Source organism: Carcharodon carcharias, chromosome 4 (genome assembly GCF_017639515.1).
Source record: "Carcharodon carcharias isolate sCarCar2 chromosome 4, sCarCar2.pri, whole genome shotgun sequence".
NCBI classification, from domain to species: domain Eukaryota; kingdom Metazoa; phylum Chordata; class Chondrichthyes; order Lamniformes; family Lamnidae; genus Carcharodon; species Carcharodon carcharias.
Window position 1 is genome coordinate 110857039 of NC_054470.1, and position 20620 is coordinate 110877658.

Below are 20620 nucleotides of genomic sequence, written 5' to 3' on the forward strand. Positions count from 1 at the left end.
CAGGCCTGAGAGCAGTCGTGAAGACGACCTCGCCCGCGATCGCCTCCCGACGCGGATTTCATGCCGGCCGGCCAATGAACGGCCAGCCAGCGTGAAACACGCGCTGCAGCGATATGGAAAATCCTCAGCTCCCTGAGGAAACTCCGTGCCTCAAGGAGCTTTTACTGTGCGAATCTTCCCTTGGGCATGCGCGAACTTCCGTGCTCGAGCTCCTCCCACCCCCCACCCTGGCAGCGCTGCACTGCAGCGCATGTTTCACGCTGGCTGGCCGTTCATTGGCCGGCCGGCATGAAATCCGTGTCGAGAGGCGATCGCGGGCGAGGTCGTCTTCACGACTGCTCTCAGGCCTGCCCGCTGTGCTGCCCAATGAGGGCAAAATTCTGCCCAGGTGATTGTCTGGATTTCCTGTGACTGGGTTAGGAGATGATCCCATTCACACTCCAAGGGCGTCTGCTTTGCTGGGTTTGCGAGGGAGGCTGACTCCATTTTAATGGCTTTGGAAAGTATAAGTTTATGGTCATGCTTATGTTCAGCCCTCTTATAAAAAAGTCACTGGAATGTGGTTTCGGTCTTTTGAAAGTCAGTGATTTTCAGCCAGTAAATACATCAAGCCATTTTTGATATAAAGCCGGGATTTATGACAACATATTCCAGGCTGACACTCCCAATGTAGCCTCAGGGAATGCTGCACTGTCTGAGGTGCAGTCATTTGAATGAGATGTTAAACCAAAGGGGTCTCAGGATCACATAAGGATCCCATGGCGCTATTTCGTGAAAGAGCAATGAAGTTCTCCCTGGTGTCCTGACCAACATTTAGCCATTAAACATCATCACAAGAACAGATTACTTGGTCATTTGTCGCTATTTGTGGGAGCTTGCTGTGTGCAAATTGGTTGTTGCATTTCCTACATTACAGGACTACACTTCAAAAGTATGATGGTAGGCTGTAAAGCGCTTTGGGATGTCCTGAGGCTGCAAGAGAAAAGGGCTATAGAAATTCAAGTCTTTGTATTGTTGGAAACACACTTAATTTGCAAATCTAGTCGATTTGGAAATAATCCTGACTGGAATCCCTTTCATAGCAATGCTATAGTCAGAAGCGAGATTTTTGAGTTTTCTAGCCAGGTTTAGCAGCTGATGTAGTTTTTTTAAAAATCGAACTCATTCCTCATTCAGTCCCTAAAGCTGTTTGCTAGCATGTATAGGGCAAAAGTAATAGTAAGAAATAAAACATGTTTTGAAAAGGCTGTTTAAAGTGCCTGTGTTTAATGGAATGTGTCAATCTTCTGCTCTAGTTATCCTCTGCATCGATTGGGAGTTGAGCACATTCATCAAAGTTACATTTGGCTTAATTAAAAAAATACCTTCTCGACTGCTTAGCAGAAGCCAATTGGAAGAAGTACCATTGTCCAAGGTGAAGCTGAGCTATTTAACAATTGGGACTCAAAAGTAGCCAAAGTGTTTTCAATTAAAATGGCACTCTCGGTTACTGGGTCTGCCAGACATATGGGATCAATCAGGAAGTTTGTGCTGATGTTTTTTTTGGGAATGCTGATAGCTTGACGCATAAGTAACAGCGACAAGGAATCTCAGTTACTCCAGCAGTTTTTTTTTTAAAAAAGCCCGCCCCTCTCCTTTACTGCTTTAGTGTCAGAAAGACACTCAAAAGTTTCATCCTATCACAACCTGACTCCTTGTACTGCTCTCCTGAGAAAGTGCAGTTATAAGAGAGGATTTGGAGAGAGAGAGATTGTTCTCCCTGTGTCCGTCTTGCAGAAGAAACTGTAGAAAGCCTTGGGAGATTTTGGGAAGATTGAATTATTAACTTTATTCTTTTCCTGTCTTGTGTTTACTTTGTTAAATAATGCGACAGGCTGTAACCCTCTCCTTGTTTCTTCACGCTGCTTGCTGTGTGGCTTCCTATCTCCCATTTGCTTTCCAGAGGGGCATCTTAAAAGGGAAGACCTTTGAGTTGAAAGAGCATCGCAACAGCTTGGGCACGGGCACCAACAGGGTACTGAAGCTGGGCTCAGTCTTCAAGCGGAACGTGCGCAAGCTGAGAGAGAAAAGCCTGAACCTTGATTTGGTCTTCCTGGTGGACGAGTCCTCCAGCGTGGGCAGTGTCAATTTCGACAATGAGCTGAAGTTTGTCAAGAAGCTGCTCTCGGACTTCCCGGTGGTGCCATCTGCCACCCGGGTGGCGATCGTGACCTTCTCGTCCAGGAGCAACGTCGTGCCCAGGGTCGACTACATCTCAGCCCCCCAGTACCACCAGCACAAGTGCTCTCTGCTGAATGAGGAGATCCCTGCCATCAGCTACAGGGGAGGTGGCACCTACACCAAGGGAGCTTTCCAGCAGGCAGCAGTAAGGCACCCTCCTGTTTACCATTCACTTCTCAGAGAGGATAGGAAAGTTAGCCAGTTGGCATGAGAGGAATGTAAGGCTGAAAAGTTAAAAAGGTTGAATGTGAATGATCCACTGGCATTGAGGGGTATGAGGGGAAAATGCTCCCCTCCTCCCAGGTACACTGTAATTTACATTATAAACCTTTATTGCTTTAGCTCAAGGTTCAGTGAAATTGCAGTCATCATCTTAGACACGTATGCTATGGAAAGGCTTTGAGATCATCCCAAACTCTGTTGCCCATATCCTAAATCACATCAAGCTCCGTTCGCCCGTCACCCCTGTGCCCTTTGACCAACTGGATTCTCTCAATTTTAAGTCCCTCAGCCCTCACTATCAGCGTAACCTCTGCCAGCCCTACAAACCTGGAAAATCTCTGCGCTTCTCCAATCCTGGCCTTTTGCGCACCGGAATTCCCTTCCTAAACCTCTCCCACCTCTTTTCAGACGTTCCTCTTGCTTTGACCAAGGTTTTAGTCACCTCTCCTAGGAAATATCTCCTTCGGTGGTTCAGAGGCAAATTTTGTTTGATGATGCTCCTGTGAAGCTCATTGGGACATTTTACTTTGTTAAAGATGCTATTTAAATTGTTATTGTTATGGTTGATGTTGTCTTTGTCTGTTCACAGTGGCTTGGGGAAGCAACACATCCGCTTGCAAGAACTGTAGTCTGACCACATGGGCTGTATAAATCTGATATGGGAAGGGTTGACAGTCACACATTGTGTGCTGACTCACAAGCCTTTGAATTGCCTGGCAGTGAGGGATGATAACACAATCATTTCTAATCTCTTAGCCAAATCCACAGCAGAATGTAATTTACAGACATGGCCAGCTCTCGGAGCTGCTGAATCGTAACTTACACAAAGCCTGGACCCTTCCGTGAGCTTCGGACAGTAACCGGCTTCTGAATTAAAGTTAAAATCAAAATACCTGGAAAACCTCAGCAGGTCTGGCAGCAGGTCTGCGGAGAGGAACACAGTTAACGTTTCCAGTCCGTATGACTCTTCAACAGATGCTGCCAGACCTGCTGAGTTTTTCCAGGTATTTTTACTTTTGTTTTGGATTTCCAGCATCCGCAGTTTTTTGCTTTTATCTGAATTAGAGTTGTTTGGTGCAATATTAGAGGACAAGAAGATATTGTTACCATGAAAATAGCAAACAAAACAAAGGTGCCAGCTCGGGATCAGTGGGTAGCACTTTTGGCTCCAGGTGAAAAGGTTGTTGGTTTAAGTTTTAGCTGAGCTGATACCCCCAATGTTGCATTGAAGGAGTGCTGTAGTGTTGGAGGAGCTGTCTTTTGTATAAGGTGTTGCTCGAGATGCAGGTAAAAGATCTCAATGGCATTATTTTGAAGAAGAATAGGGAAGTTCTCCTCAGTGTCCTGGCCAATATTTATTCCTCAACGCCGAAAAATAAAATAACCGTTTAGAAGTATAGAATTTGAACACTGCAAAAAAAAAAGAGACATGTTGCTGATCCTTTTCATCTTGTGCTCATCAGGGCAAATGCGCTGTCTGCGAGTGCAGGATGAAAACCTTCGGGAGCATGACTCTCTTTTCAGCGATATCTAAAACGAAAACTAAATTATTATCTCATTGCCGTTTGTGGGAACTTGCTGTGCGTACATTGGCTGCTTTTTTTAATACATTCAAACAGTGTCTACACTTTGAATGTACTTTATTGGCTGTTAAATTCTTTGGGGCACGTGGTCACGGAAGGTGCTATATAAATGCAAGTCTTTTTTAATTCATAGAAATTTGCAGGCAGTACACAGTTGCATACATATTGGCCAGAGCAAGTGAGCATATGAATTAGGAGCAGAAGTAGGCCATTCAGCCCCTTACAGCCTGCTCCCCCATTTAATAAGACCATGGCCGATCGATCGTGGCCTCAAATCCACATTCCCGCCTACCCATGATAACCTTTGACCCCCCTTGTTAGTCAAGAATTTATCTACCTCTGCCTCAAAAACATTCAATGACCCTGCCTCCACTGTTCTCTGGGGCAGAGAGTTCCAAAGACACTCAACCCTTTGAGAGAAAAAAATTCTCCTCATCTGCGTCTTAAATGGGCAATCCCTTAATTTTAAACTGTGTCTCCAAATTCTAGCCTGCCCCACACGGGGAAACATCCTTTCAGCATCCCCCTGTTAAGTCCCCTCAGGACCTTATATGTTTCAATAAGATCGTCTTCCATTCCTCTAAACTCTAGCGGATACGGGGGTGACCAAGGAGGACTGCCCTGCTCTTCAAAGCAGTGGCAGGAGATTTTGATATGCCACCTGAGAGGGCAGACAGGGCCCCTGAAATGGCTGAGCAAGTCACTCAGATCTAGCGCAATTAGGAACAGGCAACAAATGCTAGCAATGCCCATGAATATAAATATCTAATTACCTTGTCTGTTATATCAATGGATGTAATAACCACTCCCTGTTTCTTAAAGGGTGAATACTTCTATTAAAACAGCAACAAAGGAATTGCTATTTCTGAATTCAATTTTTTGTTTGAATTTGAGTATTCAGATATAGGATGAGTAGCTTACGATATTGCAGCTGAATGTTCCCTTTTCTTGCATCACCTTGCACTGTCATTTCAAGACCATGTGGTTTAATTGTCTGCTCCTCAACTTCCCTTGGTCCCTCATTTCTGTTAGTACGCTTTCCTGTTCAGTGAGCCGGGCTGCAGTGTACCTGTCTGTCAGCAATCTGTGCTCCATTTTGATGGGATGTGGATTCTCCCCATTACTTTCCCACAAAGAGTTCCTGATCTCAGCCCAGCTATCACTGCTATGAGATGACTTAAACCCGGATGCTTTCCCGTGGGGATTGAGAGAAGATCGGATGACCTTTCACCAAGTTGACTCCCTGATCTTTCCGTGCTAGTTGTAGAGCAGCATTAAAACTATTCGATTAAGGTCAGTGAGTAAGTGATAGGTTGTCGGGTCTTGCCAGTTGTTTTCATGAGGTAGGTGTTAATATAACATATTATTTTGAAGCTGAACTTTATTGCTGACCTCTGTGTATCTATAATCACTTAGAATGCCATGATTCATGTTCTCATACACACTAAGGCTTGTACCCCTCATTGCCACTATCCTTGTTAATCTCCACTGGTTCTCTATCTTCCTGTCCTCATTTTCAACTCTATGATCTCACCTTTTCCTGCCTCCAAGACCTGCTCTAGCCATAATGTCATCCACGCAGCCTCCTTTCCAGTGAAGCTAACTTATTTCTCATCCCATATTCCCACCACTTTCTTATGGACAGTTACTCTCTCAGCCAATTTGGCCCACTTCACTGATTGAAGGACCTTTCTCTTCATTTAGGTTTTCTACCTCTCCTCTCCTCATTTTCTCCACCTGTTTTATGTCCATCCATGGAGAGTTGTGCGAATCTGGAACTCACTACCACAGGGAGTGGCTAAGGTGAATAGGATTAATGCATTTAAGGGGCAGCAGCGGGAGTAGAGGTAATGTCACTGCATTAGTGGCCTAGGCTAATTCTTTGGGGGCATGGGTTCAAATCCCACCGTGATTGCTGGGTTTAAATTTCAATTCACTTGATAAAATTTGGAATTATGGAGCTAGTCTCAGTAATGGTGACCATGACAACTAACAATGATTGTCATAAAATCCCATCTGATTCACTAATGTCCTTTAGGGAAGGAAATCTATCGTCCTCACCTGGTCTGGCCTACATGTGACTCCAGACCCATAGCAATGTGGTTGACTCTCTAATGACCTCTGAAATGGTTGTGTAAGCCCCTCTGTTCATGGGCAATCAGGGATGGGCAACAAAATTCTGGCCTTGCCAGTGACACCCACATCCCATGAAAGAATAAATAAACACACAAGGGAGAAAGGAATAGAAGGATATGCTGAGAGGATGAGATTTTTTTTTATTCATTCACGGGATGTGGGCTTTGCTGGCTGGGCCAGCATTTATTGCCCATCCAAGTTGCCCTTGAGAAGGTGGTGCTGCGCTGCCTTCTAGAACCGGTGTAGTCCCTGTGGTGTAGGTACATCCACAGTGCTACAGTGCTGTTAGGAAGAGAGTTCCAGGATTTTGACCCAGTAACAGTGAAGGAACGGTGATATATTTCCAAGTCAGGATGGTGAGTGACTTGGAGGGGAAATTCCAGCTGGTGGTGTTCCCATTTATCTGCTGCACTTGTCCTTCTAGATGGTTGTGCTCATGGGTTTGGAACCTGTCAAAGGAACCTTGGTGAATTTCTGCAGGGCATCTTGTAGATGGTACACACTGCTGCTACTATGTGTCAGTGTGGAGGGGGTGAATGTTTGTGGATGTGGCGCCAATCAAGTGGGCGGCTTTGTCCTGGATGGTGTCAAGCTTCTTGAGTGTTGTTGGAGCTGCACTCATCCAGGCAAGTGGGGAGTATTCCATCACACTCCTGACTTGTGCCTTGTAAATGGTGGACAGGCTTTGGGGAATCAGGAGGTGAGTTACTCATTGCACTCAGCCTCTGACCTGCTCTTGTAGCCACAGTATTTATATAGCTGGCCCAGTTCAGTTTCTGGTCAATGATAACCCCCAGGATGTTGATAATAGGGTATTCAGTGATGGTAATGCCATTGACCGTCAAGGGGCAATGGTTGGATTCTCTCTTGTTGGAGATGGTCATTGCCTGACTTGTGTGGCGCAAATGTTACTTGCCACTTGTCAGCCCAAGCTGGATATTGTCCGGGTTTGCTGCATTTGGACATGAACTGCTTCAGTATCTGAAGAGTCGCGAATGGTGCTGAAAATTGTGCGATCAGCGAACATTCCCACTTCTGACCTTATGATGGAAGAGAGGTCATTGATGAAGCAGCTGAAGATGATTGGGCTGAGGACACTACCCTGAGGAACTCCTGTAGTGATGTCCTGGAGCTGAGATGATTGACCACCAACAACCACAACCATCTTCCATTGTGCTAGGTATGACTCCTACCAGTGGAGAGTTTTTCCCCTGATCCCCATTGACTCCAGTTTTGCTAGGGCTCCTTGATGCCACACTCAGTCATATGCTGCCTTGATGCAAAGGGCAGTCACTCTCAGCTCACCTCAGGTGTTCAGCTCTTTTGTCCATGTTTGAATCAAGGCTGTAATGAGATTAAGAGCTGAGTGGCCCTGGTGGAACCTAAACTGGGCATCAGTGAGCAGTCTATTGCTAAGCAAGTGCCGCTTGATAGCACTGTTGATGATCCCTTCCATTACTTTACTGATGATGGAGCGGTAATTGGTCAGGTTGGATTTGTTCTGCTTTTTGTGTACAGGACATACCTGGGCAATCTTCCACATAGCCAGGTAGATGCCAGTGTTGTAGCTGTACTGGAACAGCTTGGCTAGGGGCATGGCAAGTTCTGGAGCACAAGTTTTCAGTACTATTGCTAAAATATTGTCAGCGCCCATAGCCTTTGCAGTATCCAGTGGCATCAGCCATTTCTTGATGTCACATGGAGTGAATCGAATTGGCCGAATACTGGCATCTGTGATGTTGGAGACCTTTGGAGGAGGCTGAGATGGATCATCCACTCGGCACTTCTGGCTGATGATTGTAGCAAACTCATCCTTATCTTTTGCACTGATGTGCTGGGCTCCTCCATCATTGAGGAAGGGGATTTTTGTGGAGCCTCCTCCTCCAGTGAGTTGTTTAATTGTCCACAACCAATCACGACTGGATGTGGCAGAACTGCAGAGCTTAGCTCTGTCTGTCATTTGCTGCTTATGCTGTTTGGCACATAAGAAGTCCTGTGTTATAGCTTCACCAGGTTGACACCTCACTTTTAGGTATGCCTGGTGCTGCTCCTGGCATGCCCTCCTGCACTCTTCACTGAACCAGGGTTGGTCCCCTGGTTTGATGGTAATGGTAGAGTGGGGAATATGCTGAGCCATGAGGTTACAGATTGTGTTCGAGTACAATTCCGCTGCTGCTGATGACCCACAGCGCCACATGGATGCCCAGTCTTGAGTTGCCAGATCTGTTTGAAATCTATCCCATTTAGCACAGTGGTAGTGCCACACAATACGATGGAGCATATCCTCAATGTGAAGACAGGACTTTGTGGAGGTCACTCCTACTGTCATGGACAGATGCATCTGTGGCAGGCAGGTTGGTGAGGATGAGGTCATGAATGTTTTTCCCTCACCACCTGTCACAGACCCAGTCTAGCAGCTATATCATTTAGGACTCAGCCAGCTCAGTCAGTAGTGGTGCTACCAAACCACTTTTGGTGGTGGACATTGAATTCCCACACCCAGGGTACATTCTGCACCCTTAGTGTTTCCTCCAAGTGGTGTTCAATATGAGGAGCACTGATTCATAGCTGAGGGAGGGCAGTATGTGGTAATCAGCAGGAGGTTTCCTTTCCCATGTTTGGCCTGATGCCATGAGGCTTCAACAGATCTGGAGCCACATGTAGGCCAGACCAGCTAAGGATGGCAGATTCCCTTCCCTAAAGGGCATTAGTGAACCAGATGGATATTTACAACAATTGACAATGGTTTCATGGTCATCATTAGACTTTTAATTCCATATTTTTATTGAATTTGAATTCCACCATCTGCTGTGGTGGGATTCGAACCCAGGTCCCCAGAGCAGTACCATGGGTCTCTGGATCACTAGTCCTGTGACAATACCACTATGCCATCACCTCCCCAAAGATGAAGGATGGGTGGAGGCTTGAGTGGAGGATAAACAAGCATGGACTGGTTGGGCCCAATGGTTTGTTTCTGTGCTGTATATCCCATGCAACAAATGCATTTATCCAATTCCTTTTAAAAGTTACTATTGAATCTGTTTTACTCCCCTTTTTGACAGAGTGCATTGCAGATCATAATAACTCACTGTGTGTATAAAAACTTTCCTCAAAAATCACTGAAAGCTACACATATTAATACACAGGGCCCTGTTCTATGCAGACAGAAAGAACATGTACACACATTGCACCTGTTTCAGCTGAACAAAATACATAATAGCCATTCACTGATTCATTCCTCAGGGCAATGCCTTGATCAATCAGAGTCAAGCTATCTGGTTTAAATTTCAAACAATGTTTGGCAGTTAACAGTCAGCCACCATCAACTAGTGCATTCTCCATGGCAACACCTCTACCAATCAGAGTCCACTTACCAACCAATCAGCACTCTCTTCTCATATAAGGTTGTTGCTTCCCCTGACATTCCTATTCTTGTGATTGTCCTTATGAGTACAAGATGAAAAGCTTTGACAACATTTTTTTTCAGCAATACTCAAGTTCTGTACCACCAAATGATTATTTCCTCAAATGGTTCTTTTTTCATGAACATTCAGCTTTCATTTTGCCAGTGGAAGAAAATAATTACTGTCCCATCGAGGTGTTTCCAACAGGCAGTGTCAAAGTTACCAGCAAAGATTCAGTGTAATCGAGTCACTTCTCATCGCATGTTAAAAAAAAAGCAGGGATAAGATTTCCAGAAAGTTTAAACTTTTGTGTAATTTCTCCCTGACCCTCTAGGGAAATCTAGTAAAAATTCAAAGCTGTTACTCCAATATTGCATTCCATTTATATTCACCAGCTGATCACTGCACAGGAACCATTGTGTTCTATCGAGTAGTTAGATCATTCCTGATTGTACATCGCTATAATCTTCAAACATGGATTTAACCATCAAACCCTCTATCATGATAAGAATATTTCATTTAAAAGAATAAAATAAACACATTTGATTTAAGGCATTCAATTTAAAGCAATAAACATACAGTTCTCCTGACATTCAAACACCATTAATCTAACATCCTCACAGCTGTTTGTCTCTGGCTGTGTTGTAACTCACTGCCAGTGTTCTACACTGTACAGATGCTGATCATTAGTATTTGGTTATTCACCCTAATTTCTTCCTGGGCGTATCTTAAGATGCTTAAACATTGCTTATTTTTATTTGTAACATTGCCCAGCTCACTTATAAGAGCTCAAAAATCTTTCAGAGCATAAAACATTTATCATTGTAACCCACATTCTCAGCCTTTCAGCGTCTACCCTGTTAAACCCCTTAAGGATTTTGCACCTCTCTAAATGCTAGGCAATATAAGATCATTCCATTCAATCTCTCCTCAAAGGACTACCCTCTCATCCCAGGAATCAGTCCAGCCCTTCATTGTATTCCCTCTCAGGCAAGTATGTACTTCTTTAGGTAAGGAGTTCAAACTGCACACACTACTCCAGGTGTGCTCTCATCAAGGCCATGTGTGATTGTTTTGCCTCTTAAGAGAGAAAGATTCCTTACTGCTCTTTTGGAAAGTTTTTACAGATGACTTTGATGATTTCTCTCTGTTTATGGCTTGGCAAAACCAGTTCTAAAAACTCCTGTCTATATATCCAAGATAGCAAATCAATTAACATGTCTTGTAGTCATTGTAGTAGACCAAGTAATCACATTTTTGATCTTTCATCTCAGAATCTTGACACATTTCAAGATAGTAGAAACCAACAGGAGGTGGGGTTATTTCATTCTCCACAAGGAGGGTTTGAGTGTCTGTTGAGTGTATCTGGCTGGTTAGCAATTACCATTGTCTTGACTGAATTATAGCTGATTAAAGTCTAGCACTTTCCATTTTTAATGCCTTCCTTTCAAGAGTGTCCTTTTGAAGTGGACCTTGACGCAACCTCCCCACCCCAACAACCACCCCTCCAGGTGTGTCAGGGCAGGTATGCAATGCAATCCATATAGGAATTTCCCAGAAGAGTGGTCAACTTACAATACCAGACATCAAGTAGCTATTTTTGGTCAGTGTCTTTTCTCACATTTTTGAAAAAAAAAAAGCTCCTCTTTAAACAGGTCAATACGTTTTTGGTTAGCTAGTGAAGTTATAGGTAGATCTCATTCAGCCACAATTTCCCGTCATAGTGATAATTGTAATAAGACTTCTTTACTCTTATACTCCAATTCCCTTCACAATAAGGCTAACACACGTTTTGTCTTCATAATCACTTTCTGTATTTGCATGTTAATTTTGTGATTCGTGTACAAGGACCTTTTGTATGTCAACATGTTCTGACCTCTTACCATTTAGAGAAATATTCTGCTCTTCCTTTTTTTCCACCAAAGTGCATAACTTCACATTTCCCCACATGGGATTCTTTCTGCCATGTTTCTGCTTACTCAGTCAACCTATCTATATCCCTTTGTAGCCTCTTTGCATTCTCCTCATCACTTTTTCCAAATTCACTGCATCCACTGGATCCCCTTTATCTATCCAGCCAGCTCCAACTTCAAAAAACTCTAACAGATTTGTCAAACGTGACTTTCCTTTCATAGATACGTATTGACTCCGTCTAACCATATTATGCTGTGCTAACTGTCCTGCTACCACATTCCTAATAATAGATCCTAGCACTTTCCCGTCAGGCTAACTGACCTTCATTTCCTAGTTTTCTCTCTCCCTCCTTTCTTGAACCATGGTGGCACTTTTGCTACCTTCCAATCCACAGGGACCAGTCTAGAATCTAGGGAACTCTGGAAGATTAAAACTAATACATCCATGATATCTGCAGCCATCTCCTTTAAAACACTCGGGTGCAGCGATCAGGGTCTAGGGAATGTGTCCACTATTAGCCCCATTTATTCCTCCAGTACTATTTCTTTACTAAAACTAATTTCTTTCAGTTCTTTGTTTTCATTAGACTCTTGGTTTCCCACTATTTCCAGAATGTGTTTTGTGTCATCTCACATGAAGACAGATGCATAGTATTTGTTAATGTCTTTGTTATTTCCCTATTCCCCATTATAATTTCCCCTGGGAATTATTAAAAAAACAAAGAAAGACTTGCAATTATATAGTGCTTTTCACAACCACTGGAAGTCTCAAAGCCTTTAGCAGCCAATGACGTACTTTTTGAAGTGTAGTTACGGTAATGATGTAGGAAATGTGGCAGCCAATTTGCACACAGCAAGCTCCCACAAAATGCAATGTGATAATGACCACATAATCTGTTTTTTGTGATTTAATTGAGGGATAAATATTGGTCAGGACACCAGGGATAACTCTCCAGTTCTTCTTTGGAATGGTGTCATGGGATCTTTTACATCCACCCAGTTCAACATTTCATCCAAAAGACAATACTTCTGACAGTGCAATTTTTCCTCAGTATTGCACTGGATATATATTATATATATATATGATTACATATATATTATACTTAAATATATGTAAGGGGACCACATTGTGGGCAGTGAATACAGTATACTAAATTGAAAGAAATACACGTTAATTGCTGCTTTACCTGGAAGGAGTGTTTGGGGCCTTGGACTGTGAGGAGAGAGGTGGCGAAAGGTTATTTGTTACATCTCCTGTACTTGCATGGAAAGGGATTCTGGGAAGTGGATGGGGTGTCAGGGGTGACTGAGGAGTGGACCAGGCCATCACGGAGGGAATGGTCCCTTCGGAATGCTGAAATGGTAGAGGAGGGGAAGATGTGCTTATTGGTAGCATCAATGTTGGAGGCGGCCGAAATGGTCTCTACTTTGTGGAGACCAAACGCAGATTAAGTATCCGCTTTGCACAACACCTCCATTTAGTCTGTAAGCATGATCCTGAGCTGCTGGTGGCCTGTCATTTTAATTCTCCACCTTGCTCTCAGGCTGACATCTGTCCTTGGCTTACACTTCAAAAAGGTCATTATTGGCTGTAAAGTGTTCTGGGATGTTGCGAGCTGGTGAAAAGTGCTGCTTAAGTGTAGGTTTTTCTATCTTTCTTTTCACTATCTGAGAGCATTGTTAAACTTTTAACAGATGAGGTTGCACCCTGTTCTGGATGCTTGTAGGAAATGGATTCTGGCAGAGATTTCCAGAACATCGAAACTCCTAAGGAAGAGGAATCTGAAGTCTCAGAAACACATCCAAGACCTGTTCCAGCAGAGTCCACAGTTCTGTTTCCAATTTGTACCATTGTGTATTGTCAGTCTTTTTGCCAATACATTTTTGTTCTGTTTTGGTGCATTTTTCTCATTTTCCTTCCTTGTTATGTAACTCCTCATGGTCTCATGAGTGCCAAAACTACACATGGTTCTCTGGATTTAAGCTCGCTTTTCCTCTGAATTTAAAGGTTATCATCCCTCAAAAGGTCCATTTTCAGCAGAATCCACCTGTCTCTAACCTCATCTTCCTCACTAACTTTCTCCATATGTTGTCTCCCAGTACAATGCCCATTGGTCCTAAAGCTCCCAGTTTAAAACCTGACTAGCCTGACTAGATTACAACATTGATTACATTCAGTACTTCATTGACTGTAAAACATATGGAGATGTCTGGTGGTCAGGAAAAGCACTGCATAAATGCAAGTATTTTTTTTCTTTCAAAGTCACGAATGACAGCCTCTCTGATGGACACTTTGGTGTGTTCTTACTGCTTTTTTGACCCCTGATGTTGGTAATAATCAACCTTTGTCTTGGGAATATCAGAACTCTTTATCTTTAACTTGCTATGCTACCTTGTACATAAGAAGGACCAGTTCAAACTGGTTCAGTTACATGTCACATCAGCCGGGTGCAGCTGCAAAATGTGGCTCCCTGGAACACTTGCGCAAAGCAACTAGTTCCTAGCTAATTAGTTCCTATCTCTTTACAGATATTTACAGACAATGCAATGATGTATAACAGTGCATTGACCCTCCTTGTTCCCCTTGACCGCTCCGCAATGTTCAAAACAATCAGGCAGTGACCACTCCTCCAGCTCTAACTGGAAACTAGAAAATGTTTCCACGGGCAGAAGGGTCAGTATACAATTGGCGCACTGAGTTAAGATCATTGGCAAAAGAGCTAGGATGCAGGAACTTTTTTTTTTAATGCAGTGAGTTGTTTTGATCTGATTGCATCGCCTGAAAGGGTGGTGGAAGCAGATTCAGTAGTAACTTTCGAAAAGGAGAATTGGATAAATACTTGAAGAGGAAAAATTAGCAAAGCTATGGGGTTAAGAGCAGGGGGCAGTGGGACTAATTAGAGAACTCTTTCACATAGGCACCATGAACCAGATGGCCTCCTTTTGTGCTGTGAAGTAAATATATCAATTTTTAAACTCAACATCAACTCAAAATCTTTCCGCTATCTTGTGTAATATGTAACAATAATACTTGTGCGGAACTTAATTTGCCCCGCTTTAAGGCATCGGCTGATGGCCATTTAGAATGATTTAAAGCTCCATCATTAAACCTTTACAATTTTTTGTCAGACATTAATCTTTGCAGCATACCAAACATTGTACTCCTGCCGTATTTCGTTATAAAAACATTTGGGACTCTTGGTTCTGAGTCCAGTATTTGGAAAATGTGGCCTTGTTTACAGTCAAAGGGCCAACCTTGTCAATCACAATGACAGAAACCTTACAACACTGGTGCCTGACTCAATGACTGATTGAGAAAGCGAAGAATTATTGCCATGAGTTTTACTGGTGATGGACAGTACTAGTGGTTTGTAAACAAATGATTGAGTTACAAAAATACTTACAGAGACCCTTTATCTTCCAAAGAAAAATTGAAATATAATGACAAAGGATTGTTTGACTTATAGCAAGTAAGTTTGAGGGGAAAACTGGTAATAAACTGACCTACAAGCAACAGGAACAGTTAAGCTCCAATTACTTTAAGTCAATAATCAAACTACATAAAACCTGGTTGATAAATACCAAAGTTACTCTCATACAACGCATAGTCTCTATGCTCAAGGGATCAATGTAATGAATTGAGGAATTTCCGACTAGTATGGGAATGATGTTCAGCAGGGGAGAACTTCAAAAATAAATGAAAATGGAAAATAAATTCCACACAATCATCTCTGTTGTTAGTTCTCCAATAATTTCTATTTGCCCCACCCACTCCGGCAACATTTTCAATTACAATTGCAACCCTTAGCCACACGTCAGCTTCCACGTGTGCGCTGACAGCTGCGAGCTCTGTCAGTGCCCTGGACTCTTCAATCATTTTTAAATTTATTCTTTGATGGGATGTGGGCATCGCTGGCAAGGCCAGCATTTGTTGCCCATCCCTGATTGCCTTTGAGCTGAACAGCTTGCTAGGCCATTTCAGAGGGCAGTTAAGATTAAACCACATTGCTGTGAATCTGGAGTCACATGTAGGCCAGACCAGGTAAGGATGGCAAATTTTCTTCCCTAAAGGGCGTTAGTGAACCAGATGGGTTTTTACGACAATCGATGATAGTTTCATGGTCCCTGAGGCTCGTTTTATAATTCTAGATAAATTGAACTTAAATTTCACCAGCTGTTATGTGGAATTTGAAACCATGTCCCCATTAAACATTAGCTTGGGCTACTAGTCCAGTGATATTTCCACTACCTCACTGCCCCTATGCCAGCAGTTTATTAGTTCCTTATTGATTCACAAATAAGCCAACATTTCCTCCAATTGAAGACTGAGAAAGATTAATTCATTTTTTTTTAAAATTTGTTCATGGGATGTGGGCATCGGTGATCGGCCAGCATTTATTGCAATCCCTAATTGCCCTTGTTCAGGGGGCATTTAAGAGTCAACCACATTGCTGCTGGGTCTGGAGTCACATGTAGGCCAGACCAGGTAAGGACAGCAGATTTCCTTTCCTAAAAAACACCAGTGAACCAGATGGTTTTTTACCACAATGATTTTATGGTCATCAGACTTTTAATTCCAGATTTTTTTATTGAATTAAAATTTCACCATCTGCCATGGTGGGATTCAAACCCAGGTTCCCAGAGCATTACCCTGGGTCTCCAGAACACTAGTCCAGTGACAATACCACTGTGCCACTGCAAAATCTGAATCAGCTGCCCCCTGAGCCCTTCTCCCTTCCCCGCGGCTTTCTCAGGGTGACCTTGGCTGCTGGCAATCTCAGTGTTTGATTCGGATCTGAATTCCAAATCCCATTTCCAAACCCTCAGCAAGACTGTTACTTCTGCCTTTGTAATGTCGACTGTCTCTCCCTAATTCTGTCACTAGTGAACTCCAACCTTTGTTGCCTCAATTTCTCCAGTGTCCTTCTTGCCTGCCTCCAACCCTGAGCCAGCCCCGCCAGCCTCACCCTGACTCACACAATGACCACTCCCAGGCCTCACACATCACCCTGCCCTCTGTTATCGCAGGCGGATGGTAAATGCCAAGCTGCCTATTATGACCGATGCAGTTTGTAAAACAGAGTTATTTAAAATTCCCGGAGGGAAACGTCAAACAAACAACTGTAGTAATCAATAATTTTAAGTGTTATGTTTGAGATGCAACTCTAAACTCAGGAATCAGACCACCAGTTCAAGGTTTTACATTAAACTAAATGAAACTTTTTAATTAATTTACACAGGTTAAAATATATACACACATGGCTACAAATTACTACCATCATAACTTTTAACAAATCCCCAAACTAATCTCCATTAAGGCAACAGCAACCCATAGATTTAACCAAGAACCAGGCAAAGCATTTTCATCTTACGAATTGAAAATGAAGTTCTTTCCACTGTGGAGCCAGTTGGAGACTTGCAGCTGCCTTTTGATCTCACATTGCCTCTGCCCCATACACCCGAAAACTACTGAAGTTATTCCTACCAGCCCCATTGAATGGTAATTCTCATTGTATCAACAACCTCTTTGAACTTCACCTTTTAACAATGAGACCTCTTTCATAATACCAATTTTATTAGTAATATGAACATATTGCTTGGTAGCTGTTAGACAGGTGTCAATTTTCACCCCACTTCTTGAATGCTCTATTCAAAAAATACACTTCACCTCTCTGTTTACATCTCAAACTAGTACATATCAAAGCACCCAGACCAGCCAAATTTAATCCAATTAAGACATACCCGCAGACCAAACCTTTATTTTTAAAGAAAAATATTTTCCAAAATATTATATACATTAACAGCTGCATGACACTGCCCAAATCCCAGAGGGAAACTTGAAGCAGCTACTACAACTGTTTTGCAATTTGTATGTATTTCAAGATGCCTGCCTTGAATTATGTAGTAATAAGGAATCTTGTAGGTTTCTTACAAAACTAAATTAAACCGTTATTAATGGAAGAAATTATTTTAAACACATACATAGATTTACAAATTATTACTATAACTTCTAAATCTCCTAATTAGCCTAAACCCCAATTACACCTCCATTAAGGCAACACGTACATTTTAAAAGACTCAGGCAAAGTAACATTATACCTTGAACAGTCGAATTCAAAGTGAGCTTTCTTAACTTCAGTTTCTTTAGACATCAGTTTGAGGCTTAGATGCTTAGATCTTAGAATTCCTTCTTTCCTACATATAGCCTTATCTCCTTTATACAGATTTCCCCTTTGAATACAAATTCCCATTGTTTCACTATGGCTTTGGACTATACCTCTAATAATAAAAAATTATCTCAATACCAATTTTACCAGTAATCTATGGGAAAAATAAACACACTGTTTCTTTACCTCTCCTGGCTAGGTGAAACATTTCACCCCATCTTTTGGATTCAAGCTAGCCTGGTTTATTTAAAAATGCAAATGTTCCCTTTACCCCTCACATTCTAAAACTTCAACCACGTTTAGCTATGTAACATTTCAAACCTGGCTTACCTCCTGATACATCAAAGCCCGCAGACCAAACTGTCTTTAATTCAATTAAGTCACACACACCCAGACACACACACACAGACCCATAGACACAGATCCCACTATTACTCTACCTTACAATAAATTCCAATAACATTATGAAAATTATTATATCTCCCTGACATCTCACTCATCCACACTCGCTCCATGTTTCTGTCTCTCAGTGCAAAGTTAAAAGATTCTAGCCCTCCTTTATAAATCTGCCCTCATTCACTCTACCTTATCTCTGCAACTTCCTCTCACCCTTAAATGCCCACCAATGCCCTTTCGCACTTTCCTCCTTTTCAAAGGTCCCCTCCCTCTGTTCCACAAGCAGTGCAAAACTTTTAGAAGTCTTAGCCAAGAATCCTGTCCAACCCTCTTTGCACCTTCATCAAACCAAATGTGTTCACAATCACAGAAACAAAAACTTGCCTAATCTGGTAGCAAATGATGATTTCCAAGATCAAAACATGGAATCATAAAATGTTCTAGCACAGAAACAGGCCATTCAGCCCATCAGGAATGTGCTGGTATTTCTCTTAGGATCCACCCAGTTTAATCCCACTCTCCTGCTTAACCCACGAGCCCTTTAAAATAATACCCAGCCTAATTCTGCTCACATCCCACACCTTTTTATATCCCAATCCCACTCTCCTCCTCACTCCCCTTTATTTTTCCCACTAAGGTTAATCATATTCACTTTCCTTTAATGTGCCACCTGGTCTAATGATGTAATTTTATTGTCATGGTTATATCTACAGACTTTGCAAATAGAAAAAGTCAGAGTCAAACATTGAATATTTTGATTGCGGTTGCTCATGTTTTAGAAATGGTGAAGAGTGTCGGTTATGGATGGAGAAACCAGCGTCCATCCATCACAGAGAACTTGCTCGAAGCTGCTCCCATTCTGTTGCAGTGACTTTGCTGGAAGTGTGGAGGGAAAATCCCTGGAAAGTGCTCCTCCGACACACTTCCGACCAAGCTGCCAGCGGCATTAGAAGCAATTCTGAGGAAACTCTGGCTTGACTGACTCCCAGTAACATGCCTGCTCTTCTTTCCTCTAGCAAATCCTGCGACACTCGCGGGCCAACTCCACCAAAGTGGTGTTCCTCATCACCGACGGCTACTCAAATGGCGGGGACCCGCGTCCAATCGCTGCCTCCCTGCGGGACCTGGGGGTGGAGATCTTCACACTCGGCATATGGCAGGGCAACATTCGGGAGCTGCAGGACATGGCATCACATCCCAAGGAGGAGCACTGCTACATCTTGCACAGCTTCGCGGAGTTTGAAGCCTTGGCTCGTAGAGCACTGCATGAAGGTAGGAATCTGCTCAATCTGCAGTACAACATCATGCAGATTAACGTCGAGTCCACAGCAGAGAAACAAGCCATTCAACCCAACCAGTCTGTACTGGTGTTTATGATCTATATGACCCTCAGCCCACCTCTCTTCATCTCACCCTAACCGTCTGTTTCTATCTCCTTCCTGAATGTGCCTAACCTCCCGTTAATTGCATCTATACCATTCATGTCAACTATTCCCTGTGGTGGCAAGTTCCACATTGTCATCAGTCTCTGAGAAACAATGTTTCTACTGGATTCCCCATTGGATTTATGAGTGACTATCTTATATTGATGACCCCAAGTTTTGGTCTCCACAATAAGTGGAAACATCATCTCTACTTCTACACTATCGAATCCCTTCATGATCTTAAATGGAGGGGGATGACTGTTAAACAGATCCAAGACAGATAGTGAAGCACAAAACAAGACAAAATTCTTTTCCATGATAGTAGGTTTACTCACAGGATGCAGCCTTACAGATCTCTGCCTCCTATCTACCATTCCAGTGTTCCAGCTGACTCTCTTTATATGCTCTTTTGCAAAACTAATAAAATAGACTAATTAATATATAAACTGAAGAACAAATCAACAGCCTCTTAAAGGGCTACTGTAACAAAAAGGAAGCCTTACAAATTAAACTAAAATAATGCTCCTGAGGCTAATGATGCACTCCAGCCCCTGCAGTGCCCACCAGTAGTGAAAGGCCTCTACAGTAGCAGCGGATACCCTGGCTCTCTTTATCCTAGTGATCCCAGCCCTTAATCAAATAATGCCCATCACCTGTGTATCTTTAACAACATAATCAACCAACCATTAACAAGATGCAGTTAAAATTAGGCCAGTCACTCATGTCCACTGATCCCCACTACTTTGCTGTCCTGTCCCAGTGTTAGCAAGCTCTGTTGAGCAGGGGAGTGGGACACCTGCAAGAAGCAAGTGAGGTCCTGCTTAAATGTGCAGATTGGAACATTTTAGTTAGGGGACCAGGGAAAACAGGAAGACCAGGCCTGTGAGGTGACCATGGCCCTTGAGATCTTAAGATAAGGTTCAAAATTGAATTTTAGGTTTCCTTACTGGCCAGAAGGAGCACAGGCCCTAGCCTTAGGCATTTCCCACATCCCACCACTCCTCATCCCATCCCCCTCCCCTCCAAAATGATTGCCTCCAAAGCTTCCCCCATATCCTTCAACTCGTACCAGTAAAACACCCCATGGGTCCCACATTGCAGCCTCCTGTCAACAAATACCGCTCCTTCCCGCTATCCAGCTAGTTCAAACTGGAT

At 42.9% G+C, this 20620-nt stretch overlaps 1 protein-coding gene across 1 annotated transcript in view; it reads left to right on the forward strand.

The window, feature by feature from the left end:
* The first annotated feature begins 288 nt into the window (after positions 1-288).
* The window catches only part of svep1 (sushi, von Willebrand factor type A, EGF and pentraxin domain containing 1), a 232852-nt gene continuing 212520 nt past the window's right edge, over positions 289-20620 (forward strand). Inside the window, exons 1-4 of the mRNA XM_041185318.1 lie at positions 289-388; positions 1296-1414; positions 1943-2365; positions 19058-19313. Of these exons, the coding sequence (XP_041041252.1) occupies positions 289-388; positions 1296-1414; positions 1943-2365; positions 19058-19313 (898 nt within the window). The remainder of the gene's footprint in view (positions 389-1295; positions 1415-1942; positions 2366-19057; positions 19314-20620) is intronic.